The 27,894-nt window shown below is 43.9% G+C and overlaps 3 protein-coding genes across 6 annotated transcripts; 1 reads left to right on the top strand and 2 right to left on the bottom strand.

Moving 5' to 3' along the window:
- Positions 1–178: 178 nt before the first annotated feature.
- LOC115129467 (zinc finger, CCHC domain containing 7) lies at positions 179–14,312 on the bottom strand. Of its 3 annotated transcripts, XM_029659836.2 has the most exons (10): positions 14,114–14,312; positions 5,703–5,856; positions 3,393–3,827; positions 2,121–2,182; positions 1,887–1,982; positions 1,637–1,807; positions 1,462–1,497; positions 1,266–1,370; positions 998–1,115; positions 179–912 (listed from the first exon to the last, which is right to left on the bottom strand). In XM_029659836.2, exons 3-10 carry the CDS (start codon positions 3,793–3,795, stop codon positions 410–412), a joined length of 1,494 nt encoding a protein of 497 aa, XP_029515696.1. In that variant the 5' UTR covers positions 3,796–3,827; positions 5,703–5,856; positions 14,114–14,312; the 3' UTR covers positions 179–409. The 3 variants fall into 3 exon arrangements, with proteins under 3 accessions (XP_029515696.1, XP_029515697.1, XP_029515695.1); XM_029659837.2 differs by lacking the exon at positions 5,703–5,856; XM_029659835.2 differs by lacking the exons at positions 5,703–5,856; positions 14,114–14,312 and adding an exon at positions 5,565–5,696.
- Positions 12,224–16,670, top strand: LOC115129468 (signal-transducing adaptor protein 1-like). 2 transcript variants are annotated; one of them, XM_029659838.2, is made up of 10 exons: positions 12,226–12,561; positions 12,782–12,853; positions 12,960–13,076; positions 13,222–13,278; positions 13,505–13,683; positions 13,776–13,907; positions 14,135–14,204; positions 14,397–14,499; positions 15,825–16,001; positions 16,106–16,670. In XM_029659838.2, exons 1-10 carry the CDS (start codon positions 12,460–12,462, stop codon positions 16,207–16,209), a joined length of 1,113 nt encoding a protein of 370 aa, XP_029515698.2. In that variant the 5' UTR covers positions 12,226–12,459; the 3' UTR covers positions 16,210–16,670. The 2 variants fall into 2 exon arrangements, with proteins under 2 accessions (XP_064874703.1, XP_029515698.2); XM_065018631.1 differs by lacking the exon at positions 15,825–16,001 and having other exon boundaries at positions 12,224–12,561.
- A 63-nt stretch (positions 16,671–16,733) lies between these two features.
- On the bottom strand, positions 16,734–27,862 carry LOC115129465 (ankyrin repeat domain-containing protein 13D-like). The gene is made up of 16 exons (XM_029659832.2): positions 26,787–27,862; positions 26,516–26,651; positions 24,703–24,827; positions 24,235–24,280; positions 23,927–24,070; positions 23,572–23,761; positions 23,368–23,434; positions 23,190–23,271; positions 23,047–23,108; positions 22,801–22,931; positions 22,530–22,687; positions 19,930–20,043; positions 18,103–18,275; positions 17,857–17,945; positions 17,512–17,736; positions 16,734–17,322 (listed from the first exon to the last, which is right to left on the bottom strand). The coding sequence occupies exons 1-16, from the start codon at positions 26,868–26,870 to the stop codon at positions 17,259–17,261; spliced, it is 1,890 nt and encodes a 629-aa protein (XP_029515692.1). The 5' UTR covers positions 26,871–27,862; the 3' UTR covers positions 16,734–17,258.
- Between the last annotated feature and the right edge of the window lie 32 nt (positions 27,863–27,894).

The following is a 27,894-nucleotide window of genomic DNA, read 5'->3' on the forward strand; positions in this document are numbered from 1 at the left end:
AAACGAGTGGTGTCTTTTCAGGCCATATTATTGATTATCCCGACAACAATCGATCACTGCGTTGATTAACTATGTCTGGTAAGCGAGGGGGAGGAACCAACCAAATAAATAATGTAGTAGTCTTGTTTCAGTATTTGGTATTGTGAACGAATCGGTATAAAGAAAATAAAGACATCGCCCTAGCCTAATGCTTTATTTGTCAATCATTCAAGTAGGGTGAATACGTTAAAAATATATATTTGTTTAACCTTTCCTATACTCCAACAGTGTCCTGCAATGTCACAACCCAGCCATTTCTACCAAAAAGAATAAAACCCACATTTGTTCATAAAAATTGACTAAAATTCTCAAGACACTCATCAGCTATTCAAACATAATGGAATACAATATAAACACAACATCTGTTTTCTTATAAAATTCGCACCCTATTTTTGGGGGAGAGGAGGTAATCATTCATGGGTCCCAAGTCATCACCGGGGTACAGGTACCCACGCTTCAGCCCTCCTCTCTTCTTCCACCACTCTGCTTCTCTATTCTTCCTACTGCTCTCTTTACTTCTGCCCTTCCTACTCCTCTCCTCACTCTTGCTCTCCCTCCTTTCCTCACGGCGTCTCTTCTTATGAGGGGTAGGTATGGGTTCTCTGTGGGGGTTCTTAAAGTGGTCCCTGGTGTAAACAACCTCGTCTGAGCCCCATTTGGTCGTCCCAACCGCCCTCCTGGCTTGGGCCTCTCTCCTCAGCTTCTTCACCTCCCGTCTCTCCCTGCGTCTCTCCGGCCACGTCTTCCTCCTGCCCTCCAGGCTTCTCCTCCTCCCTGGAGCTGGGGAGGGCCGCTCCTCTTCACTACTGCCCCCTGGTGTCTCGTAGGTCCTCTGGTGCTCTAACAGAGGCATGAAGCCCTCCACCCTTAGCTCTGGAGACAGCATGCAAAACACATTCAACAACAAATACAATACATGCTGCGACACATTTGTGTGTTTGTGTGTGTGGTGCATCACCTCTGGCTTTTCTGTGTATCCTGGTGTTCAGTTTGACGATGTCCTGCTTGTTGTCGTAGTGACAGACGTAGGGGAGCGAGGCAAACGTCCCACTGATCATCCTCCTCTGAGTACACTCCTGAAAGAAGGGGGGAAGGGTGAGCAAAAAATACAGAGGGAAAGGGAGATAGAGGGACAATAAGTTATTTTTTAAAGGACAAACAGAGAAAGGAATAAGAGAAAGAAAGAGAAACAGAGAAAGACAGACACCGGATGTAGATGGTCTCACATGGCCGAGGTGTCCTCTCCTGGAGCAGTTGTAGCAGTGAGCGGTGTGTCTGCAGTGTTTGTGGGTGTGGTCAACGTGTGGCCTGAGGGGAACCTCCTGCTGAGTCTAAAGCAATAAGACAAAACAGTCAGGGGACATGTTCCAATATTTTAATAATTCACCCTTCCTCCCTCCCCTCCTTTCCATGGTCACTCACTGTGAAGTGGAATTGTCTCCATGTATCCGGACAAGCCTTGGAAGGACACAGAACACATTAACTCAACACAAAGACACACACATGAACACATACTGTACATGCTCATGGCTACATGCAAATACACACACAAACACACATAAACGCACATAAAGGCTTGTGGTAAACACACACTCACATCTGATAGGTGGCCAGCCATCCCACAGCGGTGGCAGTGCTGGTTCCAGAAAGGGGGTTCAGGGCAGGGCTGGTACCCGTGTGAGGGGAGCCCACAGCTGTGGCAGTGCCGGCCTGGACAGGCCCTCTGGACATGGCCCTGGAGCCCACACAACACACAGGTGGGTCGCCTCTGTTTACAGAGAAACACAACGTGAGCCGTGTTGGAGCACGTGTGTCTGTGTGTGTGTGTGTGTGTGTGTGTGTCTTACCCTCGGGGTGGTACAGCCCTTGGCCAGGTGTCCAGTCTTGTTGCAGTTGTGACAGGTGAGACTCCGGTCAGAGGTGAAATAGCGGTATGGGCGTGGCTGGTTTTCACAGGACCGGAACAGGACAGAAACAGGATAAAGAATCGTTTGAACAAGCCAATCCTCTGAGACCTGAGGGCTTCATGAAGACTAAACTGACCTAAACTCCAGAGTAGTGATAACTAATGATAGTAGTACCTTGTCCTTCTCTATTATGGCCCAGTTGTGTTTGAGAGCATATTTTGCATTCAGTTCTTCATCTGTGAGAGAGACAACAAGCATAGCGCCTTTATAACACATGCAAACCATTGTGTCCAAACAAGTCATTGATATCCATATACTGCTGCTCTGTGTCACAAATATGTATCTCTACGAGGGATACATTCAAATACGTAGAGGATAATCAACGAGAGGCTATGTGTTCTATGGAAAACAATGGCGCGCTAGCGGAGTGGAACTGACCTTCCACAGAGTTGGATTATTTTACAGAGAACGCAGAGTCCCGAGTTGATTATCCCTTTTAAACTATGGCAATAATTTAACACATTTGCTGCTATAAATGTATTAATTTGCAGGTAGAAATGTGTTCAACATTCACTGAAGTAGCTAGCAGGTTTCCTAGATATCTAAAGTAGTTGTCTTGGTAACCAAACAGACTTGCTAGTTTAGCTAACCAAACCATAAGTTCTAGCTTGCTATTATGAAAATCCAATACAACAATGCCTATAATGTTTTAAAATCAACATTATCAAATATAGAACATCTAAGAAAGAACTAGCTGGCCTCCCGAGTGGCTCAGTGGTCTAAGGCTATGCCACTAGAGATCCTGGTTCGAGTCCAGGCTCTGTCGGCCGCGACCTGGAGAACCAAGGGGTGGCGCACAATTAGCCCAGGGTCGTCTGGGTTAGGGGAGGGTTTAGCCGGCAGGGATGTTCTTGTCCTATCGCGCACTAGCGACTCCTGTGGAGGACTGGGCGCAGTGCACGCTGACATGGTCGCCAGGTGTACGGTGTTTCCTCCGACACATTGGTGCGGCTGGCTTCCGGGTTAAGCGGGCATTGTGTCAAGAAGCAGTGAGGCTTGGCTGGGTTATGTGCCTCTCCCAAGTCATATGAGAGTTGCAGCGATGGGACAAGACTGTAACTACCAATTGGATACCATGAAATTATAAAGGGGTAAAAAAATATATATAAATAAAACGTAAACCTTTATTTTTATTTTTTATCAACTAGTCATTGAATTCTACTGTGCTGATATACCGTGGCGTTACAGGGAAATAATGCACTCTCTAGCCAACCTTCAAGCCAATCAGAAACTAGTATTCAACAATGGAATAAATCAATATAACATCCATAGACCTCAATCTGAGTAACTCCTTAAGTCTGTGGAATTATCCATCTCCTGAACTTTTCTGTCTGAGGAACTCTCATCTGCAGAACTCTGTCAAGTGTTAAACTGTATGGTCCTCACCCTCTGTTCCAGAATGCGACTCTGAGCTGCTGCTCCAGTACCCCAGGTTGAGCTGAATGTCCCCATCTCCCTCCTGCTCCTCTCCTCCCAGGATCATCCACTCCTCTAGGACATCATCATCATACTCCAGGTCCAGGACCTGCTCTGAGTGGAGGTTTAGCCTGGAGTTCGGGCTTGGGCTGCTGTCCAGTGGCGACACGTCCCGTAGAGCCCGGCCAGACGAGAGAGGGAAGGCCAGAACTAGGGGAGAGTTTCCTCCAGTGGCCTGGGGAGCTCTCGGTGAGCTGGACTGTTTGTACTGACTAAACCCCAGCTCACCTTCTGAGCTACTGGAGGCCTCGATGTAGAATCTGTTGTCTTTATTACCACCCTCTTCCTCATCATTCTGGTGGCCCATCATCATCACACTCTGATGGGAAGGTGTGACAGATCTCCCTGTTTAAAACACAACACCACACAGTCAACAAAATGTGGCAAATTTGTATGGTCCTTTATACCAACCTCAGTACTATCAACGTAGCTAACTAAACTACAGCTGTGTAAATATTATAGCTTTGTGTTTCGCCAGTCCGTTGACTTCCATCACCGGCAGACGTGCCACAACTTGTCCTGCTGGCTGAAAAACACATTGTCTGTGTCATTTCATCCTGCCTCCTCTCCAACACCCAGAAAGCTCCAATTCAACCTCCCATTAGACAGCTCTGCAAGCGTTATAATGCCAAAATACATTTGTTAAGCACAAAATACGTAGTTTCGCTGAGCAACTATCTTCATTTGATGTAGACCTTTTTTGGAAGTACATACTGGCTGTAACGGGTGTAAATTAAGAGTTCCTGTTTCAGTCATGTCTGGTCACGTTCGCGTGGGTCAAACAAAAACCCTAATGATTGGTTGACAATAGATCCTCCCACAAAAAAGATAAATAGTAATGGCGTCTTTTTGTAGGCACTCCGCCATGGTTCGTTGGACAAAGCCTATTGGGAAATTAATGGCGTTTTTGAATAAATGCCAAAAATGAGGTCTGTGGTAAACACAGGCTTAGGAGATTTGATATGTTTTGTTCTATGAGATAATATTCATCAGCTAACATCACTTTTTGTGAATTTAAGCATTAATATAATTTTAAAAAGCACATAAAGGCTTCATAATTAATCAACTTAATGTTAACTGACTGATATTATCTCACAGAACAAAATGTATAAGATCTCCTAAGCCTGTGTTAACATCAGACATTATTTTAGGCGTTTATCAAACCTGAGGTAACTCATTTCCGAGTTTTAGGACTACAAGCTGGCGAGCTCTATGCAAGGCGATGGCCTAGGATAATTAATTTTTTATTTTGTACATTTAACCTTTATTTAACTAGGCAAGTCAATTAAGAACAAATTCTTATTTTACAATGACGGCCTACCACTGCCAAACCCTCCCCTAACCTGGACGACGCTGGGCCAATTATATGCTGCCCTATGGGACTCCCAATCACGGCCAGTTGTGATACAGCCCGGGATTGAACCTGGGTCTGTAGTGACGCCTCTAGCACTGAGATGCAGTGCCTTAGACCACTGCGCTCGAACGCACCCAATGCTAACTAAAATTTGAATCTCACGACTAAAATTTAAACCTGACCAGGTGACAGGTAGCCTAGTGGTTAGAGCGTTTGACTAGTAACCAAAAGGTTGCAAGATCGAATCCCCGAGCTGACGAGGTACAAATCTGTCGTTCTGCCCCTGAACGAGGCAGTTAACCCACTGTTCCTAGGCCATTATTGAAAATCAGAATTTGTTCTTAACTGACTTTTTAAATAAAAACTTCATTAGTAAATTATAGCGACACATACCAATTAGTGAATTTAGCTTCTGACATTTTTCCAACAGACGTCAGCTAACTAAGTTACTATTTCATTTCTCATCTTCTTTTGTAAATTATAGCTGACATTAGCATTCGCGAATTTAGCTGCTGACATTATTCCAACTAACGAGACACCCAGCTGACGTTACTGCATTCCATGATTTTGACATCAATTGATTTGACATCATTATCTTATTTTATTATTATTTGTCTATGATTTTTGTTGTTAGCTTATAGGTTATTCAGTGTTATTTACAACTGTAACTTAACGTTACTATTTAATTTGTGCTGACAGTGTCCTCGTGTAGCGTACTGCTAACTTACCGCGATGGCTTGTTAAAAGTCCAATAAAAATGTAAAATGGGAGAGTTATGAAATAGTGTATTTAAAATATGTTATCTATCTAATTTGGTAATCCAGTTTGCTATCACTTTTAGCTAAATGGGAAGTTGATTTACCAACCGTTTCAGTGTTGGACAGACTTCGGGTAATAATGTTCCCGGGGTTTCCCCACCCCTTACATTTGGCTGGACAACAAAAACATCCACATGCTGTCGAGGGGTTTGAAGCCGTCACTTGTCCCGGTAGGAGAAGTTGCACCTGAACCGCAGGCGACCTGTCCTTCACAAAAAAGTTTAGTTTTTCAAAACAATGTGATGCCTTTAATAAATTCTAAATTATATTTCTGGGCCCATGATAAAAAACTCATATAGGCCTAACTTTGTGTTTATATTCAATGTATTCATACATCACACAAAATCATTCTTAAAGGTCCAATGCAGCTGTTTTTATCTAAGTTTCAAATAATTTATGGGTAACAATTAAGTACCTTACTGTGATTATTTTAAATTAAAACTGCTTCTCAAGCAAGAATTTTGTAAGGACTGTCTGGGAGTGGTCAGAGTGGTGAGGGGGAAACTGAAAATTAGCTATTATTGCCAGAGAGGTTTGGAACTCTCTTTCTTGTTGGTCTATTAACCAATTTACCGCCTGGTGATGTCACCAGGCAGGCCAAAACTCCATCCTACCAAAAAAGGTGAATATTTCAGACAGTCTTTTCAAACAGCTTTTACACTAAAAGGGCCTTATCATCATTTTCACAATTTCACAGTATTATTGCAACCTCATAGTGTGGAAGTACAGTGCATTCGGAAAGTATTCCGACCACTTGACTTTTTCCACATTTTGTTACATTACAACCTTATTCAAAAGTTGATTAAATACATTTTTTTCCTCGTCAATCTACACACAATAACCCATAATGACAAAGTGAAAATACTTTTTTAGACATTTTTGCAAATGTATTAAAAATAAAAAACAGAAACTTGTTTACATAAGTATTCAAGAGATTTTTCTAAGAGACTCGAAATTGAGCTCAGGTGCATCCTGTTTTCATTGATCATCCTTAAGATAGTTCTACAACTTGATTGGAGTCCACCTGTGGTAAATTAAATTGATTGGACATGATTTGGAAAGGCACACATCTGTCTAAATAAGGTCCCACAGTTGGCAGTGCATGTCAGAGCAAAAACCAAGCCATGAGGTCAAAGGAATTGTTAGTAGAGCTCCAAGACAGGATTGTGTCGAGGCACAGATCTGGGGAAGGGGACCAAAACATTTCTATAGCATTGAAGATCCCCAAGAACACAGTGGCCTCCATCATTCCTAAATGGAAGATGTTTGGAACCACCAAGACACTTCCTGGAGCTGGCTGCCTGGCAAAACTGAGCAATCGGGGGAGAAGGGCCTTGGTCAGGGAGGTGACCAAGAATGTGATGGTCACTCTGACAGAGCTCCAGAGTACCTCTGTGGAGATGGGAGAACCTTCCAGAAGGACAACCATTTCTGCAGCACTCCACCAATCAGGCCTTTATGGTAGAGTGGCCAGATGGAAGTCACTTCTCAGTAAAAGGCATGACAGCTCGCTTGGAGCTTGCCAAGAGGCACCCGAAGGTCTGATGAAACCAAGATTGAACTCCATGGCCTGAATGCCAAGTGTCATGTCTGGAGCAAACCTGGCACCATCCCTATGGTGAAGCATGGTGGTGGCAGCATCATGCTGTGGGAATGTTTTTCTGCAGCAGGGACTGGTTGACTAGTCAGGATCGAGGGAAAGATGACCGGAGCAAAGTACAGAGATCTTTAAAAAGAAAGGAGAGGACCAAGGCACTCTTCATATAATTGAAAGGCCTTAATTTGTATGGCATGTTAAATATTTATTTTTGATGACCAATTTACCCCTTTTACCAAAATCTACTATTGTTTACCTTAGCAGCGCTTCCCTTCCTCATTTTTTTTCTACAGAGAGATCCTGGTTCACCTTCCAACAGGACAACAACCCTGACAACGCAGGTGTGGCTTTGGGACAAGTCACTGAATTTCCTTGAATGGCACAGCCAGAGCCCAGACTTCAACCCGATTGAACGTCTCTGGAGAGACCTGAAAATAGCTGTGCAGGGACGCTCCCCATCAAACCTGACAGAGCTTGAGAGGATGTGAGAGATGAATGGGAGAAACTCCCCAAATACAGGTGTGCCAAGCTTATCGTGTCATACCCAAGAAGACCTGAGGGTGTAATCGCCCAGGCACTTTAACAATGTACTGAGTAAAGGGTCTGAATGCTGATATAAATTAAATCTTTCAGTTTTTTATTTGTAATAAATTTGCACACATTTCTAAACCTGTTTTTGCTTTGTCATTATGGGGTATTCTGTGTAGATTGATTAGGGGGGAGGGGCAATTTAATGTATTTTAGATTAAGGCTGTAATGTAAGAATGTGGAAAAAGTTAAGGGCCTTCACTGGACCTCAAATAAGATGATTGAGTGTCTAAAAGAAACAAGTCCATGGTACCAGACCATGGTAAGATAGATTTGGTTGGGGGGCCCCACACCTCGCAAAAAAAACATTTCGGTGGCCCCCCTCTTGATGGCAGAGAAACATTTTAGTACATTTCCTGCAATTATACACATTTTGCCATGGGGCAGAAAGAATAGAAAATCTGCAGTTTCCTGCAGCTCTACCCATTTTGCCATGACTTAAGACATGTTAATATATCTGAGTGACAATGACTAACAAAATCAAGGGGGTCCCCCTAGAGGTCAGGGCCCCAGGGCACGTGCCCGGTCTGTATTCGGGCATGATTACTACAAGTTTACATAGCTGGCTAGACTAGTTACCGATCTAAAAATTGTTAGCTGACATCGATGGCTAATTGAATGACATAAGAGAAACTGCTGATGCACAACCACATTTTTCTTAATTACACCTGGTGTATTCTACTATTCTTTCTCTCAATAGTAAGTTGAGAGACTGAGTTCCAAAAAAAGAAGGAACAAAAACTTAGCATGCCCCCTAGCATCCAGGGCCGGCCCTTAATGGTACAGAAACAACCAGGGCAACATTCTGTACTAAGGCTACTTCACACGGCCACCATATCATGCCTGATGTCTGCAATCTTATACAGAATTCAAGGAAAAACCACAAGCACACACAATGGTGTTGAATGTAATGTATGTAACACTGCACAACAGACCAATAACCTGGAAGTGACACGACGTGTTAAACCCCACGCTCAAATAGACCAGGGACAATAGGGTGTAGGTGAGCCACCACAACACTCACAGGAGGAGCCAAAGGATCTGGAGGAGCAGGGATTCAAATCAAATCTAACTTTATTTGTCACATCCACTGAATAAAACAAGTGTAGACTTCACCGTGAAATGTTTACTTACAAGCCCTTAACTCTCCTTAAACTGCGTTATTGGTTAAGATAATATTTACCAAAGTAAAATAAAAAATACAAATAAAATGATTAGTTCTTTTTTGAACTACTACGTTTTTCATAAATAAATACAACAACAAAAATATAACACAATGACATAACAATAACGAGGCTATATACAGGGGGTACAGAGTCAGTGTGCGGGGGTACAGGTTAGTTGAGGTCATTTGTACATGTAGGTAGGGGTGAAGTGACTATGCATAGACAATAAACCATGAGTAGCAGCAGTGTACAAAACAAATTGAGGGGGGTCAATGTAATAGTCTGGTGGCCAGTCTTATGGCTTGGGTGTAGAAGCTGTTAAGGAGCCTTTTGGTCCTAGACTTGGCGCTCCTGTACACTGTAGCAGAGAAAACAGTCTATGACTTGGGTGACTGGTTCTCTCTGACAATTTTATGGGCTTTCCTCTGACACCACCTAGTATATAGGTCCTGGATGGCAGGAAGCTGTTCCCCAGTGATGTACTGAGCCGTACGCACTACCCTCTGTAGCACCTTACGGTCAGATAACCGAGCCGTTGCCATACCAGGCTGTGATGCAACCAATGGTGCAGCTGTATAACTTTTTGAGGATCTGGGGAACCATGCCACATTTTTCGGTCTCTTGAGGGGGAAAAGGTTTTGTCGTGCCCTCTTCACGACTGTCTTGGTGTGTTTGGACCATGATAGTTTGTTGGTGATGTGGACACCAAGGAACTTGAAAGTCTCGACCCGCTCCACTACAGCCCCATTGATGTTAATGGGGGCCTGATCGTCCCGCCTTGTCCTGTAATCCACGATCAGCTCCTTTGTCTTGCTCAGATTGAGAGAGAGCTTGTTGTCCTGGCACCACACTGCCAGTTCTCTGATCTCCTCCCTATAGGCTGTCTCATCGTTGTCGGTGATCAGGCCTACCACTGTTGTGTCGTCAGCAAACTTAATGGTGTTGGAGTCATGTTTGGCCACACATTCGTGGGTGAACAGGGAGTACCGGAGGGGACTAAGTACACAACCCTGAGGGGCCCCAGTGTTGAGGATCAGCGTGGAAGACGTGTTGTTGTTACCACCTGGGGGCAGCCCGTCATGAAGTCCAGGATCCAGTTGCAGAGGGAGGTGTTTAGTCCCAGGGTCCTTAGCTTAGAGATGAGCTTCATGGGCACTATGGTGTTGAACGCTGAGCTGTAGTCAATGAACAGCATTCTCACATAGGTGTTCCTTTTGTCCAGGTGGGAAAGGGCAGTGTGGAGTGCGAAAGAGATTGCTTCATCTGTTGACCTGTTGGAGCGGTATGAGAATTGGAGTGGGTCTAGGGTATCCTGGAGGATGCTGTTGATGTGAGCCATGACCAGCCTTTCAAAGCACTTCATGGCTACCGACGTGAGTGCTACGGGGCGGTAATAATTTAGGCAGGTTACCTTCACTTCCTTGGGCACAGGGACTCTAGTGGCTTGAAACATGTAGGTATTACAGACTCAGTCGGGGAGAGGTTGAAAATGTCAGTGAAGACACTTGCCAGATGGTTGGCGCATGCTTTAAATTAAGTACACGTCCTGGTAATCCATCTGGCCCCGTGGCTCCCATCAGCTACTGAGAGCATTATCACACAGTCATTCAGAACAGCTGGTGCTCTCGTGCATGCTTCAATGTTGCTTGCTTCGAAGCGAGCATAAAAGGCATTTAGCTCGTCTGGTAGGCTCACGTCACTGGGAAGCTCGCGTCTGGGTTTCCCTTTGTAGCCTGTAATAGTTTTCAAGCCCTGACACATCCGACAAGCGTCGGAGCCGGCGTAGTAGGATTCAATCTTAATCCTGTATTGATGCTTTGCTTGTTTGATGGTGTGTCTGAGGGCATAGCGGGATTTCTTCTAAGTGTCCAGATTAGTTTCCCGCTCCTTGAAAGCGGCAGCTCTAGCCTTTAGCTCGATGCGGATGTTGCCTGTAATCTATGGCTTCTGGTTGGGATATGTACCTACGGTCTTATTGATGAAGCCGATGACTAAGGTGGTATACTCCTCAATACCATTGGATGAATCCCGGAATATATTCCAGTCTGTGCTAACAAAACAGCCCTGTAGCGTAGCATCTGCCTCATCTGACCACTTTTTTATTGACCGAGTCACTGGTACTTCCTGTTTTAGTTTTTGCTTGTAAGCAGGAATCAGGAGGATCGAATTATGGTCAGATTTGTCAAATGGAGGGCGAGGGAGAGCTTTGTATGCATCTCTGTGTGTGGAGTAAAGGTTGTCTATATTTTTTTTACCTCTGGTTGCACACGTGACATGCTGGTGAAAATGTTGTAAAACTGATTTAAGTTTGCCTCCATTAAAGTCCCCGGACACTAGGAGCGTCGCTTCTGGATGAACATTTCCTTGTTTGCTAATGGCCTTATAGAGTTGGTTGAGTGAGGTCTTAGTATAATAATATAGATGAGAACTCTCTTGGTAGACAGTGTGGTCTACAGCTTATCGTAAGGTACTCTACCTCAGGCAAGCAATACCTCAATACTTTTTTAATATTAGACATCACGCACCAGCTGTTGTTGACAAAAAGACACACACCCCCACCCTTCGTCTTACCAGATTGTATAGATACTAGTGTCCAGATAAGTCCAGGCAGAGAGAGACCATCGTGCTGGGCAATATTAAAGAGATATGGGAAATAAGGTCAGGATTATAGAACATAACACTTTTAAATCTAGTTCGATAACACTTTTAATATTGGTTTATAAAATGGATCTGGCCGCAGTTTGGGAGGAGTTGGAGAGGGGAGCAAAGCTGGTTTGGTTGGTCTGATGGGTGATACATTTCCAGATGTGTCAGAGATTCAGGATGTTCTTTGTCTGCAATCTCCCAAAGGTGGACATGACTTCTGGGAAGAGTGCAGTTTGAGGAACACAGTCAGTCATGTGCTCATCTAATGACATGATCTCGATCTATCCAGTTGTGTATTTCCCCCCAACGGTTTAAATACAATTCTTCATTGTTAATGGGAAGAACTGGTTTGTATACTCATTGGAGGGCAGTGGTCGTTAGGCGACACATCCGGAAAAACAAAGTCAATTTTGGGAAACAGTCCAACATAAAGCACACTTCTAAAAAAATAAAGCAAAAGGAAAGTGATTATGCGGGTGCGTGTGTATGTGTGTGCGCGTGCAGGCGCTTGCGCGTGTCAGTCCCGGGTCAAAGTGCTAAAGGGCGCCCTACCTAGTGGTGGTACATTTCCCTCAGTAAGCCACTACACTGCTTCCTCAGTCCCTATACTGACCGAGGACTGAGGGAGAGAGGAGACGATAAGCTAAATCAATGAATCACACAAAATTATTCTGCAGGAGTAAATCGTGAATCGTTCCAGTGGTGGACTAGGTCACAGAGGGCTATCTCAGGGACCCAATTGGTCTGGGTTATAGTGAACTGAACTAGAACGAACCGACCTGACTTGAACCCGGGAATAAGTAGGATCATGGCAGAATCTCCTGTAGGGGTGTACAAGAGGAGGGACACCATCACAGCTCTACCTCTGTACTATTCAGGACACCTGCTGAAGAAATACACTGGAGAGAAAGTAAGGAGGTAGAGAATGGTGGAGTGGGAATAAGGAATCGTAGAGAGAGAATGACAGACTGTAAGCACGAGGGAGAGAGGAGAGAATGAAAATGATAGTGAATTTATCAAAGTTAGATTTAGAATTAGGTATGTTTACTGTATCAAGTAAAGCTGTTGGGCATGTCTCTGCTCGTATAGAGTAGTGGACTTCCTTTTGATTCTGGTTTGACAATTTCCAGGACTTCAAGAAATGTTATGGAGAGCTCCGTGGATCTACAATCTTTCTGTACACAGACCAGATGCACGACACAGTAAGAGAATAGCTGCATTCATCTACTCTCTCAGTTTTATTGTACTTGAATCAAGTATTGGAATCGATCTATGGCTTGACTAATCGGATATGCAATTTCCTGTCAGTACTCAGAGAAACTGGACCTTCAGATGTTGAAGTCGATGGTGATGGATGCTCCCTATCAAAAGAACAGGTCGACCATCTACACTCTCACCCTGTCCAATGAAGAAGTGCAGCTTAAGGTCATTTATGTTACATTCGGTCATATTGCTGACACTACTATACATAATGTCTTACTGGCAAATAGTCATATAAAATGTGTTGTGCAATAGTGCAGCCATAACAGGCATCTGGGGCAGGAGTAATAACTGTTGATATCTGATGTAGGTGGATAACCCCAACACAGGAGAGGAGTGGAGAGGTTTCATCATGACTGTGGCCACTGTAAGTATAACACACACACACACACAGTCACCGTTAAATACTTATTTTGACCCACATTCCTTGGAGGTAAGTATCAAGAGAGCATTTCCAGATTAAACTAAAGAGCAAAGCAAGCTTGCAATTTGTTTCACTGGTGCGTGATTACAGGCAGAGAGAACAAATATAAACCTTAGTATTATGCATCTTTTGTGGATGATGATACTGATGATGATGATGTGCCCTGCAGAGGGAGATCCCCAGTAAGCTGCAGCTGCTCCCAGGTCAGATACTGAGGCTGGAAGAGGTTCTGTCTGAGGAGCAGAAGAGACAGGTGGCCTGTTCTCCTCTGTTTACCACCACCTACCCTATCCATCCCTCCTCCTCCCTAGGCAACACATATGACAACACCCTCAATGGAATCCCCCTGTGAGTATTGTCGTGTTTCGGTTCCTTTTTATATATTAAAATGTATTCTTCTCTCTGTCTCCTCTCAGCCTCTTTTCACTTCCTCCCTCCAGCTGTTTCTTCCCCGTGTCTCGTCAGAAGGCAGAGAAGATGTTGAAAGAGAACACAGAGTACGGCAACATCATCCTCCGTCCCTCGACCGACAACACTAACTACGCCATCACCTTGAGACAGGACAATCCCAGGTCTTGAGCTTTAACACCTTACCCCCGAAGCCTGACCTTTAACCGCAGACACCAACGCCCTGTAACTCCTGTTACTTACAGACCTCAAGTATTTCACCATCCACTAAACAAACCTGTATTGACAACAGCAGCCTTACCCTCTAAGAAAACAGTGTCTGTGGTTGAGGGAGTAGAGAGGAGACATTCTGAGTACTCTTAAGACTTACCGGACTCTTTCTATCTTTCAGTGGCCCGGTGATGAAGAGCTACAAAGTGCTTTCCATAGACACAGGCTTCGTCATAGAACTCAATTCCCCGGTGAGTCCTGCTCCTCCAGCCGGACTCTCATCCTATCAGGATGGGCTCAAAACATAGCACTGATATGAAAGACGACACTCCATATAAGCTCAGTGTCTTGACAGTCTGTCAAGTAGTTTTTTGTGAAATGACATGTTTGTCGTATGCCTGCCTCCAATATGAGGTAACTTCCTAATGCATCTGTTTCATCAGGTGACTGTCCCTTCCCTGGAGGCGGTGCTAGACCACTTCCTGATGGAGACAGAGTTCCGTCTGCAACCATACCTGGTTCCGCAGACCTACGACACCTGCATTGGTGAGAGAGCATCATAACTCCACAAATAACTTGATACACCTCCAATGCTCCCTCAAAAACATTTCAGCACTGAGCAAATTTCAGGTCTGCTGAGCGCAAACTTGAATGTTGTGAAAATTCTGTGCAACTTCCAGGGTGCGTTCACTGTAAACACCGAGGCTGTACCCGCTTTAATTTACAGTTTTAGACAGTGGTCAACTAGGCTACTGTGGCTATTTGATCAAAAGGTAGGCCTACCAGAGTGGCCTACCATCAAAAACAATGGAGAAAATGGATCCCATAACATTTGGCCATGGAAATAGCTGTTCTATCATTCAGCCTACAGTAGCAGCCAATGTGTGGTGTTCAATGTAGGCCTACATTCCATGAGACTTTTGAAAAAAATATGTAGGGTTTAACATTAACCTGTTAATCCACTTTTACTTCAGACAAGGTGACTGCAAATGTTGTGTTTGATGCAAACAAACCACTTTACAAAATACAATGCATTATTATTCCAATACCATTATTACAGAAAATCTGATAAATTATGCTGCCCTCTGCCTATTGGATATTTATCTTATTCAAGCCTGTCTCAAAATACAACACTGCCTCTTTAAGACAAAAAAGCTCTTTACCTGACTTGCTTTTCAAAGATGTCTAGAAATGTACATATTTTGTGCTCTTGTAAGAAGCAAATCACTCCACCATTGCTGACTTACAAATGATCTATAACTGGGCTAAGAACTCACTAACTAGCAAGGGATATGAACAAATGTGCACATGTGGTTACATGCAGCTCTCACTTTGATCTCAAAACAAGCAAATCTACTCAGAACCGCTCATGTTGTAAACACAGTCCAGTTCAAAGTGAATGGCACAGATCCATATATGGCAATGGCCTATTTGAATACAGGCCTACTGCATCTCTGATTGGTTACAGCGCACCCGTCTGTGTAGAGTACCAGCTGAGTTGTGCCTGTCATTGCAATAGAATCCAACTCCGGTGCGTTCTGCCTACAACAAAGTCTCTTGCATACCGTAGTTTTGTATAGTAAGTTTAGCATCATTCATTTTGTTTTGGTATGTTGCATTGAAAGTGGCCATTACTGCATTGATTCGATCATAGTACAGGCCAATGTTAATTAAATAAGGGGGGAAATCTAGAAAGTTGAGTAAAGTTCAATCTCGTGCTTCTCTGCGCAGACTGATATTTCTTCTGTGCAGCTCCCCCGGGACACACACACAGCTTAAAGGGAACATTGTTCACCACTTAAGGCTAAACCTATCCCCGTAATGATCATATCATTTCTCCTGTATCATACAGTGTAACTTGTGCCCATCAGAGCTGCCACCCGAAAAGCCCACTTTGCCATCCAAAACAGTCCCGAGGGCAAGAGTGGCACCGATGATCCACACACAGTCCCCGGCGGGGGACATCCCTCCCTCCTATCCCATACCCCTAATTCCAACCAAAGCCACAGAGGCAGGGAATGAATATCAGGACGCAGATGACATATCAGGTGTGTCTCAGTAAGCTTCAGAGCATCAGTGTGTTTACAATCGATGTGGGTGAAGTCCCAGACTTGTACTTTAAACTTCTCTTCTGTCTGTCTCTACTCTCCAGGCCCCGAACCTAAAGATCTGCATCAGGAGCTTCGCATAGCAGTACAGAGGAGGAAGGAACAGATCTACACTGGGTCACCATTTTTACGCCCTATACAAAAATAACACGCCCCAACAGCAGTACCGTCAAACTGTCACAGAGGAAAACGGCCTCCAGTGTAATCTTGTCTAAATCCCCACGTAGCTACGTCATCTACTGTATCTAGCATGGTTTTATGTCTGACATAAATAGGTGAGGCACTATACAAGCAGGGGACTTTGTACCATCAAGTCCCAATGGCAAGGCAACATTCTGATAATCCTCCGTGTGCCAACGGGTGAAGAACGGGCTTCAGTGAATGACATCTAATTCAAACTACTTTTACAAATAAGCCCCACAAATAGAGAAACGAATCACGTTTAAACTGTAGTGATATGTAAATATCGTCTTGTTTGTATTGTTTGAATCATGCTGGCTTTTTAAAATTTTATTTTTTACAGCTCATGCTTCTCTCGAGTTGAAAATAACAACGTTATATACCGGTAGATTCTGTGTAATATCATTTTGCATAAAAATTAACACTGGCCTAGATGTCTGTGAATGGTTCATCTTTACACACACATTCAGCAATGGACTACCACACCAATGCTTCAGGGACATTGAGTAAATGTATTTTCCAAGTCACACGCAAGAGTCAACCAACATAATTCTGTTTCAAACACTATAACATCATTTTTTTCAATACTTATCTAATATAAGCAATTTTTTGTATCATAGGTCAAAGGTTAAAGGATTTTTATCAGTCAAAATAATGACAGCAGGGTTGTGAAAAAGCAAAATGCAAAGTGATGTTAACGTTTCCCTCTTCATCCATCCAAAAGTATCTGCTCTCAGAGCCTCAGTGCTAGTTTGACAACCTCTCCCCCTCTCATTCCCACTGGACAGGCGACAGCAAATATGGCAATTGCCCACAAAGCAGTTTCCACCCTATTGCTTTTACCCACCTTGCGGCCAGTACCATGTCTAACTCCCTCCAACCCTGAATACTGTACCCGTACTACTTCAGTGCCCCAGTAAGACATCAAATAAACAATAAAATAATTTCACATTGCAGGATAAAAAAAAAAGCAATAAATTAACACGTTTGTTCCTCAATCCTCTGCCGTCGCCGTGGCTACTTCTCTAAGAGCGAAAGCTGAAGGATCCTCTCCAGCTCCTCCGCTTCCTGCTGCCTCACCCTGTAACAGGAAACATAAGTCAATTGGCATAGAAACTGGAAGTCAATCACCTAAAATCCTTTTCCTTCCATCCTATTAATGCCCCTCTCCATGACTATGTTCAAAATTTCTAGGATGGGTTCCTCTCCTCATCCTCTTGTCAGAGAACAATGGCTGAACAAAGCAAGAAAACCCCTCTCTCTCTCTCACCTGTCCATTTTTTCCTGCTCCCTGCACGAGAGTTCCATGGCGATGCGTAGCTGCTCGTCAAAGCTGTTCACCACAGAAAACGCTCCCGGCATCCGGGGCTCAGCCACTGAGCTGTAGGAGGGAGGGGAGTTGGCTCCGGGGTCCGACGGAGAGACTGACAGGGGAGATGCGGGATCTCCTTCCTCACCACCAGCCAATGAGATCGACATGGACTCCTGGATCACCCTATCAGAGAGAGGTAGCGGGAGGACAGTTTAAAAAGGCCTTGTAATACATAATACAAGCCTTGTAATACATGATCTAACATGGACAAGGGGAAGGGGAAATGGAGGTAGGATTTCTCACCTCTCCAGCTGAGAGTCGTCCTCATACAGTGGTGACTGTATGTGCCCAGAAACAGGACGACTGTTAGTCAGAGCTTCCCATATAGTCACCTACAGAGAGAGGCATTATTATGCATGTCTTGTACTTACTGAACTTCCATGGCAATCATGAAAATCTGAAGCTGATAAATATCTAAGATATGGATCAATGACTTATATTAAACAATGGATTTGCCAGCTCTAAAAACACACTTATTTCCTGTCTCACCTGGTCGCTTTCTGTCCCTGCATCCAATAGGCTCTGCTGGATGGCAAACTGCAGCAAGTTATCATCCTCATCTCTCATTGGCTCGCTGCGGCCCGGACCAAGAGTGGTGTAGTCCGGGGGTGGTTGAAAAACAGAGGGGTCCACCTCGCAGTGAAAGGGAGGGGGGGCCTGCCCTGCGAGCAGATGGACGCGGAGTTAGCGTGTGTGTGTGTGTATATATATATAGTTGAAGTCGGAAGTTTACATACACTTAGGTTGGCGTCATTAAAACTCGTTTTTCAACCACTGCAAAAATGTCTTGTTAACAAACTATAGTTTTGGCAAGTCGGTTAGGACATCTACTTTGTGCATGACAAAATATTTTTTTTGTAACAATTCTTTAGAGACAGATTATTTCACTGTATCACAATTCCAGTGAGTCAGAAGTTTACATACACTAAGTTGACTGTGCCTTTAAACAGCTCCAGAAAATCATTTGAGAAAATACGAGGTGTACCTGTGGATGTATTTCAAGGCCTACCTTCAAACTCGGTGCTTGACATCATGGGAAAATAAAAAGAAATCAGCAAAGAATTGTAGACCTCCACAAGTCTGGTTCATCTTTGGGAGCAACTTCCAAATGCCTGAAGGTACCACGTTCATCTGTACAAACAATAGTATGCAAGTATAAACACCATGGGACCAAGCAGCAGTCATACCACTCAGGAAGGAGACGCGTTCTGTCTCCTAGAGATGAACGTACTTTGGTGTGAAAAGTACAAATCAATCAAAGTACAAATCCCAGAACAACAGCAAAGGACCTTGTGAAGATGCTGGAGGAAACGGGTACAAAAGTATCTATAAAAAGAGTCCAATATCAACATAACCTGAAAGGCCGCTCAACAAGGAAGCCACCCCTCCAAAACCGCCATAAAAAAAAGCCAGATTACAGTTTGCAACTGCACATGGGGAAAAGATGGTACTTTTTGGAGAAATGTCCAATGGTCTGATGAAACAAAAATAGAACTGTTTGCCATAATGACCATCGTTATGTTTGCAGGAGAAAGGGGTAGGCTTGCAAGCCGAAGAACACCATCCCAACCGTGAAGACCGGGGGTGGCAGCATCATGTTGTGGGGGTGCTTTGCTGCAAGAGGGACTGGTGTACTTCACAAAATAGATGGCATCACGAGGCAGGAAAATTGTGGATATATTGAAGGAACATCTCAAGGCATCAGTCAGGAGGTTAAAAGTTGGTCACAAATGGGTCTTCCAAATGGACAATGACCACAAGCATACTTCCAAAGTTGTGGCAAAATGGCTTAAGGACAACAAAGTCAAGGTATTGGAGTGGCCATCACAAAGCCCTTGTGGGCAGAACTGAGTAAGCATGTGTGAACAAGGAGGCCTACAAACCGGACTCAGTTACACCAGCTCTGTCAGGAGGAATGGGCCAAAATTCACCCAATTTAAATGTGGAGAGCTTGTGGAAGACTACCCAAAACGTTTGACCCTAGTTAAACAATTTAAAGGCAATGCTACCAAATACTAATTGAGTGTATGTAAACTTCTGACCCACTGGGAATGTGATGAAATTAATAAAATCTGAAATAAATCCTACTCTATACTATTATTCTGACATTTCACACTCTTAAAATAAAGTGGTGATCTTAACTGACCTAAGACAGGGAATTTTTAATAGGATTAAATGTCAAGAATTGTGAAAAACTGAGTTCAAAAGTAGTTGGCTAAGGTGTATGTAAACTTCCGACTTCAACTGTATGTATGTATGTATGTATGTATGTATGTGTGTATATATATATATATGTGTATGTGCGTGCGTGCTTACCAGCCTCGGGGGCCTCCTCTGGTGTGTGTACAGTGACAGAGCTGACAGGCTCATCACAGCCACACAGGTTACTGAAGGTCACTCTAGCATTCAACACATGGAACAGAGGGATCTCTGAGAGAGAAAGAAAGAGAGATGTATGGGTAAACCACTTCTCTAATCTTTTTGGCTCTATAACAAATAATAAAGAGCAAAAACATATACAGGATCAAATACAAATCTTAGAATCAACTATTAAAGACTACCAGAACCCACTGGATTCTCCAATTACCTTGAATGAGCTACAGGACAAAATAAAAACCCTCCAACCCAAAAAAGGCATGTGGTGTTGATGGTATCCTTAATGAAATGGTCAAATATACAGACAACAAATTCCTATTGGCTATACTAAAACTCTTTAATATCAGCCTTAGCTCTGGCATCTTCCCCAATATTTGGAACCAAGGACTGATCACCCCAATCTACAAAAGTGGAGACAAATTTGACCCCAATAACTACCGTGGGATATGCATCAACAGTAACCTTGGGAAAATCCTCTGCATTATCATTAACAGCAGACTCGTACATTTCCTCAATGAAAACAATGTACTGAGCAAATGTCCAATTGCCTTTTTAGCAAATTACTGTAAAACAGACCATGTATTCACCCTGCACACCCTAATTGACAACCAAACAAACCAAAACAAAGACAAAGTCTTCTCATGCTTTGTTGATTTCAAAAAAGCCTTAGACTCAATTTGGCTTGAGGGTCTGCTATACAAATCGATGGAAAGTGGTGTTGGGCGGGTAAAACATAGAACATTATAAAATCCATGTACACAAACAAGTATGGGGTTAAAATAGGCACACATTTCTTCCCACAGGGCCGTGGGTGAGACAGGGATGCATCTTAAGCCCCACCCTCTTCAACATATATATCAACGAATTGGCGCGGGCACTAGAAAAGTCAGCAGCATCCGGCCTCACCCTACTAGAATCTGAAGTAAAATGTCTACTGTTTGCTGATGATCTGGTGCTTCCGTCACCAACCAAGGAGGGCCTACAGTTGCACCTAGATATTCTGCACAGATTCTGCCAGACCTGGGCCCTGACAGTAAATCTCAGTAAGACCAAAATAATGGTTATCCAAAAAAGGTCCAGTCGCCAGGACCACAAATACAAATTCCATCGAGACACCATTGCCCTAGAGCACACAAAAAAACGATACATACCTTGGCCTAAACATCAGCGCCACAGGTAACTTCCACAAAGCTGTGAACGATCTGAGAGACAAGGCAAGAAGGGCATTCTATGCCATCAAAAGGAACATAAAATTCAACATACCAATTAGGATCTGGCTAAAAATACTTGAATCAGTCATAGAGCCCATTGCCCTTTATGGTTGTGAGGTCTGGGGTCCGCTCACCAACCAAGAATTCACAAAATGGGACAAACACCAAATTGAGACTCTGCACGCAGAATTCTGCAAAAATATCCTCTGTGTACAACGTAGAACACCAAATAATGCATGCAGAGCAGAATTAGGCCGATACCCACCAATTATCAAAATCCAGAAAAAAGTCATTAAATTCTACAACCACCTAAAAGGAAGCGATTCCCAAACCTTCCATAACAAAGCCATCACCTACAGAGAGATTAACCTGGAGAAGAGTCCCCCACGCAAGCTGGTCCTGGGGCTCTGTTCAAACACAAAAACACCCCACAGAGCCCCAGGACAGCAGCACAATTAGACCCAATCAAAATCATGAGAAAACAAAAAGATAATTCTTTCCAATGTTTCAAGTAATTAACAAAGAAACAGAGCACACTAGAATGCCAGAGAGTACACAGTGTCAGATTATCTGACCACTGTGACTGACCCAAACTTAAGGAAAGCTTTGGCTATGTACAGACTCAGTGAGCATAGCCTTGCTATTGAGAAAGGCCGTCGTAGGCAGACATGGCTCTCAAGAGAGGACAGGCTATGTGCACACTGCCCACAAAATGAGGTGGAAACTGAGCTGCACTTCCTAACCTCCTGTCCAATGTATGACCATATTAGAGACATATTTCCTATCTACTGTGTGAAATTCCAGTGTGCCATCACAGCAGCAAGATTTGTGACCTGTTACCACAAGAAAAGGGCAACCAGTGAAGAACAAACACCATTGTAAATACAACCCATATTTATGCTTATTTATTAACCCTTGTGACCCTTAACCATTTGTACATCGTTAAAACACTGTATATATATATACGTAATATGACATTTGTAATGTCTTTATTGTTTTGAAACTTCTGAATGTGGAATGTTGAATGTTTAATGTTAATTTGTATTGTTTATTATCTACCTCACTTGCTTTGGCAATGTTAACACATGTTTCCCATGCCAATAAAGCCCATTGAATTGAATTGTAGAGAGATGTGAGGTGGCAAGGGTGAAGAGAACGGAAATCTTCAAACTCTCGTCACTTTGTTTCAGCCTAAATTGTAAAGCGCTTCCTTTTTCTTCTGATAGCACCTCCTCCTCTCAATGTCCTCTCTCTGGGACTGTCTGTTTCAGATCCTGACCCCAGCCTAGGAGGTATGGCCTAGGGGGCAGTTTAGGTATTAAACCTCACCTATTTTGACAGGGAAGCCGGGGGGCAGGCTCAGGGTGATGAAATCACGTAGTTTGGCAAAGTGGGCGTTAGAGATGGCCATTAGGTCAATGATGGGCGTGACCTGCTCAGCCAATGACAGAGGGTGAGCCTCACTCAACCACAGATGGGCCTTAAACCTAGAGACAGAGCGCGAGAGAGACACTTGCATTAAACATGGTGGTGATATTGTGCTTGACTGTGCGTTTGCTATGGTTATCCCAGTTCTCTGTTGCCACAGCAACAGTGGTACCTCTGGACCTTGCTGGTGAGCTCCACAGGGCGTCCGATGTCTCGTTCGTTGAGTTGGAACTCTGGGTCAAAGTATTCCTCAGCTGTGATGGCTGTGGGGTTATGGGGGCTGGCATACTGACACACATTACTCTGAGAGACATGGGGAGAGACAGACACACCAATGAGCATGTCCATCTGTCAATCCATCAAAGCACCTATCCACCACATACAACTTGAGGTGATGGTGTGTCTTTGAGAAACTCACCCCATTATGAGCGGTATGCTGCTCAGCTATCCCCAGGAAGGACTGAAGAGGAGTCTTGGTGCCTGGGAGGACAGGAGGGTTAGAACCACACTGTGGGTGTATGTATACTATGAACAAATTAAACATAAGAGTGTTCTGTGTACCTTTGCTCTTGGACTTGTCCTGGTCTGACAGGTGCTCTGTTCTTGACCGAGTCACCAACTCCACATTAGTGGCGCTGTATACCTGAAACAAACCAAAGAAAAAAGTATTTTAAATGCCAACAAACTCTATTTTTTTATGAGAAGCATTTTTAAAGTCCAATAGAGTCTCTGGGCTCACCTTTGCTTCGTAGCCGCTGACTGCCTCACTCTTCTCAGACCGCCAGCCCCAAATGCCAGACTTGTTCCTGTGCAGTAAAGAGCAGGAGAGAAGCATAAGGAGAGAGACCAGGTAGGTGAGTATCTTGGCTGTGTGTGTGTTTGTGTGTGAAGTAGCTACCTCTTGAAGGCGATGTGTGTGTGTATGTGTGTGTGTGTGTGTTACCTCTCGAAGGCGATGTTGCGTGTGTTGAGGTGTGTGGAGACGATGGGAGAGGTGAGTCTCTGGGCAGTGTTCTCCTGGGTGGGCAGCATGGCAGCCAGGAGAGATGGGGCATCCCGCGGGGAGAGAGACAGAGGCTCGGTATACACTACCTGCTTGTCATGGTCCACCTCCATCACCATGGCACCATTCTCTATGGAAACAACACATTCCCATGGAGACAAAACACACATCACCATTCAACCGGTAGCTATGGAAACAACACAAACCACCATGAGGCTACTACGCATTCCAAAACAGAAATGCAACAGATGAAACGCAGTGTGGAATAACTAGCCATATCACCTGTGTGTCATACCTTCGCCCTTAAAGATGTAGCTGCGACGGCCCTTGAGCCAGGTCATGTGCTCGAAGCCCAGCAGAGTGGTGTCAACCCGCAGACACGAGCCACTCTTCCACACACGGTACACATCACTGGGACACACCTTGGAGACCAGGGGTACTGAGCGAGGAAAAGAGGGGGAGATGGATGGGGAGAGGGGGACAGAGAATTTGTGGCATTAATACCACTGCAAACATTTCAGTGCATCACAGTGACAGTAGAATTGGGAGCTAATCCTCTGTGGGGTGCTGAAACCGACCACTGGGAGAACATCGGAAACTCACCCCAACTGGTGAACTCCCATTTCATCTCCACGTAAAAATCCCGGGCCTGAAAGACGGGAGTGTGTTTCAGGTATATCTGATTGACAGGTGTGTTACCTTTGTGTGTTTTTTGTGGATGAACTGAAGACTGCAAATTGTTTTTCTTTAGTTATTTCAACCTTTATTTACCAAGGCAAGTCAGTTATGAAAATTCTTATTTACAATGACGGCCTAGGAACAGTGGGTTAACTGCCTTGTTCAGGGTCAGAACGACATATTTTTATCTTGTCAGCTTGGGGATTCGATCTAGCAACCTTTCGGTGTGTTACATTTACATTTTAGTCATTTAGCAGACACTTTTATCCAGAGTGACTTACAGGAGCAATAAGGGCACCGACAGATTTTTCCCTTAGTCGGCTCGGGTATTCAAACCAGCAACCTTTCAGTTACTGGCCCCAACGCGCTTAACCGCTGCGCTACCGGTCTTACCAGTCTTAGCTTGTTGAGCAGTTCTGGGATGCCAGCCAGTCTCTCTGTGGCTCGCTTGAAGTCCCTGTACTGCAGCACCAGCTGACAAAGCTCGGGGTCCCCTGTGCTCACTGCCTCCTGCAAAACTGGACATAGGGTCATTCCATTTGATTTCAATCACTTTTTCACCGCACCCCCTATTGACTTTAAAATTTTCCATGTACACTTAGGCATGGTAGAAGTGGTCGGAAAGTAACTGTTTGTACCTAAATGCCAAAACATTCAGGAGCAAGAGGAGTTCAAAGTTGACCCATTTTGCATACCCCACAACACCATGAGACATCCAAGTCTTCATCACTGGAAAATATTAACGGTTGAGTTTGAAATCATTTTTTAAAAAAGGTTACAAACAAGGTTATCAAACTATTTTATAATTTATTTTAAAGCATTTAAAAAATATAAAAATGTAACCTTTAATGGGTGAACTCAGATTTTTTTCATATATGTTGTAGCTTAGACCCTAGATTCAAGTAGCCATACCTTCAAAATCAGTTCGTTGTCACGCCTCCCTTGGAGTTGTGGAGAATTTTGTATTGGCCAAAATGGTTTGAATGGACCGCTGATTTATTGGATGTTACATTTCAACAACCCTCCCCCACATGCTTGTTGGTGCTACGTGTTCATCCCTTTTTTCAGACCCGGAAGGACACATTTTGCAGAGTTGTTCCGTATGCTAGTTTGCAACCAGAAAACATAAGAGAACCTGGAGGAAAAAATGAATTCTGTTTTGCCAGAAGTGTGCTCTATGCACAAAATCGGCATACATCGACATATTTTGAATAGGTTTTAAAATAAGCGATTTCCCAGCCACTCTCGTGCACTGTCCCCAGTGGAGGAGCTATAGGAGGACAGGCTCATCGTAATGGCATGGAATGGAACAGTATCAAACACATGGAAACCATGTTTGGCTCTGTTCCATTCATTCCATTCCAGCCATTAATGAGTCCGTCCTCCTTTAGCTCATTACACCAGCTCCATCCAAGCAAGGCATTTGATTGGTTTGACGTGTTGCGAGGTGTCACTGATTTACAGCGGGCTCCAACCCCTATTTAGCTCATTTTCTACCATGGATTCCCCAGGCTTTACATTTAGGGAAGCTTGGTTTTCGATGAGGCTATTAAGAATCTTATCTACATAATCTGTGGTGTTTGTGTTGTGCCCGCCCTCGGTTAAAACAGCCCATTTTAACTCATAGAAGTATATTTCATAGAATGGACTTACAGTATCCCTTCAGACCACTGCAATGTAGCTGGTACACCATTCAAATGTTAATTGAATCGACGTTTTAAGTGCCAATTACTTACACAAAGATGTCTGCTGGTCCACCTATGTCATCTTAAATGGGAATGTCTGTTCTATTATCTATTTCAATAGGTTTCCTATGGAAGACCGACTATTATTTAAAACAACTGATATTCTAATTCAAGTCAACATTATCTGATGTCCAACGATCTTTGTGGTACCATAGACTTCAAGGAGAGTAGGGCAGCTAAACGCCCTTTGAGAACCTTGATCTCCTGAATGTCTTGGCATTCAGGTCCAAAAAGTCACTTTCTGACCACTTCTACCATGGGCAAATATAAATATGTATGGAAAGTTTTTTTCAAACCAAAAGGTGTGCGGTCAAAACGTAATTGAACTCAAATGGAACGACCCCACAGACACACGATATTAACCCAAATAGCTATCCTTCAAACAGACTGCAATATAAATGACTCTGCTTTGTTTACGGAGAACACTATTCTCCCCAGTGAGTCCCAGTTTATACACTCACTAGTCCAACTCTGCGCGTTGCAGTGCGTCGGGTCTGCGCAGTGTCGGAGCAGCACACGGGTTGATTCAAGGTGGCCCAGACACACCGCCAGCTCTAGCGGGGTGCGCCCCCGCGGATCTAAACGCTCCACATTCTCCTGTGGAAAAACAGCCCTGGTGGGTCATGAAAGCCGGGCACGCCTCTCAGCGGTGCGGCAGCTGTTAAAATCAAAACATTAATGGCTGAAAAAGAAAATAAACTGATGTTGCTACCTCCCGCCCCGTTGACCTACCTCGTTTTGCTGTAGTTCCCGTTCAAGCTCAATGTATTGGTTGTTCCAAACCAGAAAATGTAAAGGAAACGCCTCTTGAGCCATTGTTTTTCTATAGCTAGCTGCTAGCAAGCTAATGATGTTACCTAGCAACTGTGTGTTTCCCGTTACAGAAAACTTGTGATTTACAGCGGGAAGAAACGTGGAAGTACACGTGCACTAAAGAAAACCGCAAGCTAGCGATATTCTACGGGATAAAACGGGTAACTAGCAACGTAGCTAACGCAATTAGCAAGAAGCTATGATTAGTACCGTTTGAAATACATGGCTAGCTAGCTCTCTTCTACCCGTTAGTCAGGTAAGCTAGCTAACTGGCTAAAATCATGACAGTTCTTATTTTCCATTCCAGCTAGCTGGCTGACATCGCACGCCTGACCATGTCAACCATTAGTCTCGCAATGCCGGTTGTAACAAACGATGGACTCAAGTTCTGACGATGTGTTAGCTAGCTAACTAGCAACTCCTATCATCACCCTCTCTCGATGTTTTTTTTAAAAATCCTGTGCTGTCAAAATAAGACCAATATACGGCCTATTTGGATTTCACATCCAGGTCACTTGAGTCGATGATACATCCGATGATATCAATGCGTCTTTTCGGTGTTCATTCCAATCACAATATTCCAGGGAACAACAAAACCCTATTACAAACAGTCTAGTATTAACAAAAACAGACCGCAGCATCTGCGACAAAATGCACCCCAGTTTGTATTATTAATTTATTTTTCGCGTCGCTTCAGCTTCAGGTTATGGCTAGCAGTTGGAGGGAAGGGCGGGATGCATATTGCCATACAATCGAAGGGGTACACAACTGCACTACCCCACTTTTACACCAGCTGCTTAGTGTGGTGGTGGGGCCATGGTGAGAATCTCTTAACCTATTAAAAGTAGGGATTACATGTATGCAGGCTTCAATTCTGGTCCTGGGGGACCCAGGCTCTTGTTCCAGCCCAGCACACCGAATTCACCAAATCACCTGACATTGGAATAAAAGTTGGCAAACCCTGTAGATCCCCCAGGACCATATCACTCATGTGCTCATCAACTAACCCAATGTTAAATGAGAGTCT

The sequence above is a fragment of the Oncorhynchus nerka genome, linkage group LG5 (genome assembly GCF_034236695.1).
Source record: "Oncorhynchus nerka isolate Pitt River linkage group LG5, Oner_Uvic_2.0, whole genome shotgun sequence".
In the NCBI taxonomy this organism is placed as follows: domain Eukaryota; kingdom Metazoa; phylum Chordata; class Actinopteri; order Salmoniformes; family Salmonidae; genus Oncorhynchus; species Oncorhynchus nerka.

Bases quoted from the DNA above. Each gene is read 5' to 3' on its own strand.
- LOC115129467 (XM_029659837.2), bottom strand. From the start codon at position 3,795: ATGATGATGGGCCACCAGAATGATGAGGAAGAGGGTGGTAATAAAGAC. The intron at 1,116-1,265 runs GTGAGACCATCT...CCCTTCTTTCAG, and splicing joins GGAGAGGACACCTCGGCCAT to GAGTGTACTCAGAGGAGGAT. The intron at 913-997 runs GTGATGCACCAC...TGCTGTCTCCAG, and splicing joins GATACACAGAAAAGCCAGAG to AGCTAAGGGTGGAGGGCTTC.
- LOC115129468 (XM_029659838.2), top strand. From the start codon at position 12,460: ATGGCAGAATCTCCTGTAGGGGTGTACAAGAGGAGGGACACCATCACA. The intron at 12,562-12,781 runs GTAAGGAGGTAG...GACAATTTCCAG, and splicing joins AGAAATACACTGGAGAGAAA to GACTTCAAGAAATGTTATGG. The intron at 13,077-13,221 runs GTCATTTATGTT...TATCTGATGTAG, and splicing joins ATGAAGAAGTGCAGCTTAAG to GTGGATAACCCCAACACAGG.
- LOC115129465 (XM_029659832.2), bottom strand. From the start codon at position 26,870: ATGGCTCAAGAGGCGTTTCCTTTACATTTTCTGGTTTGGAACAACCAA. The intron at 24,828-26,515 runs GTGAGTGTATAA...CCCTATGTCCAG, and splicing joins CAACGCGCAGAGTTGGACTA to TTTTGCAGGAGGCAGTGAGC. The intron at 17,946-18,102 runs GTGAGACAGGAA...CTCTCTCTGTAG, and splicing joins CAGGGACAGAAAGCGACCAG to GTGACTATATGGGAAGCTCT.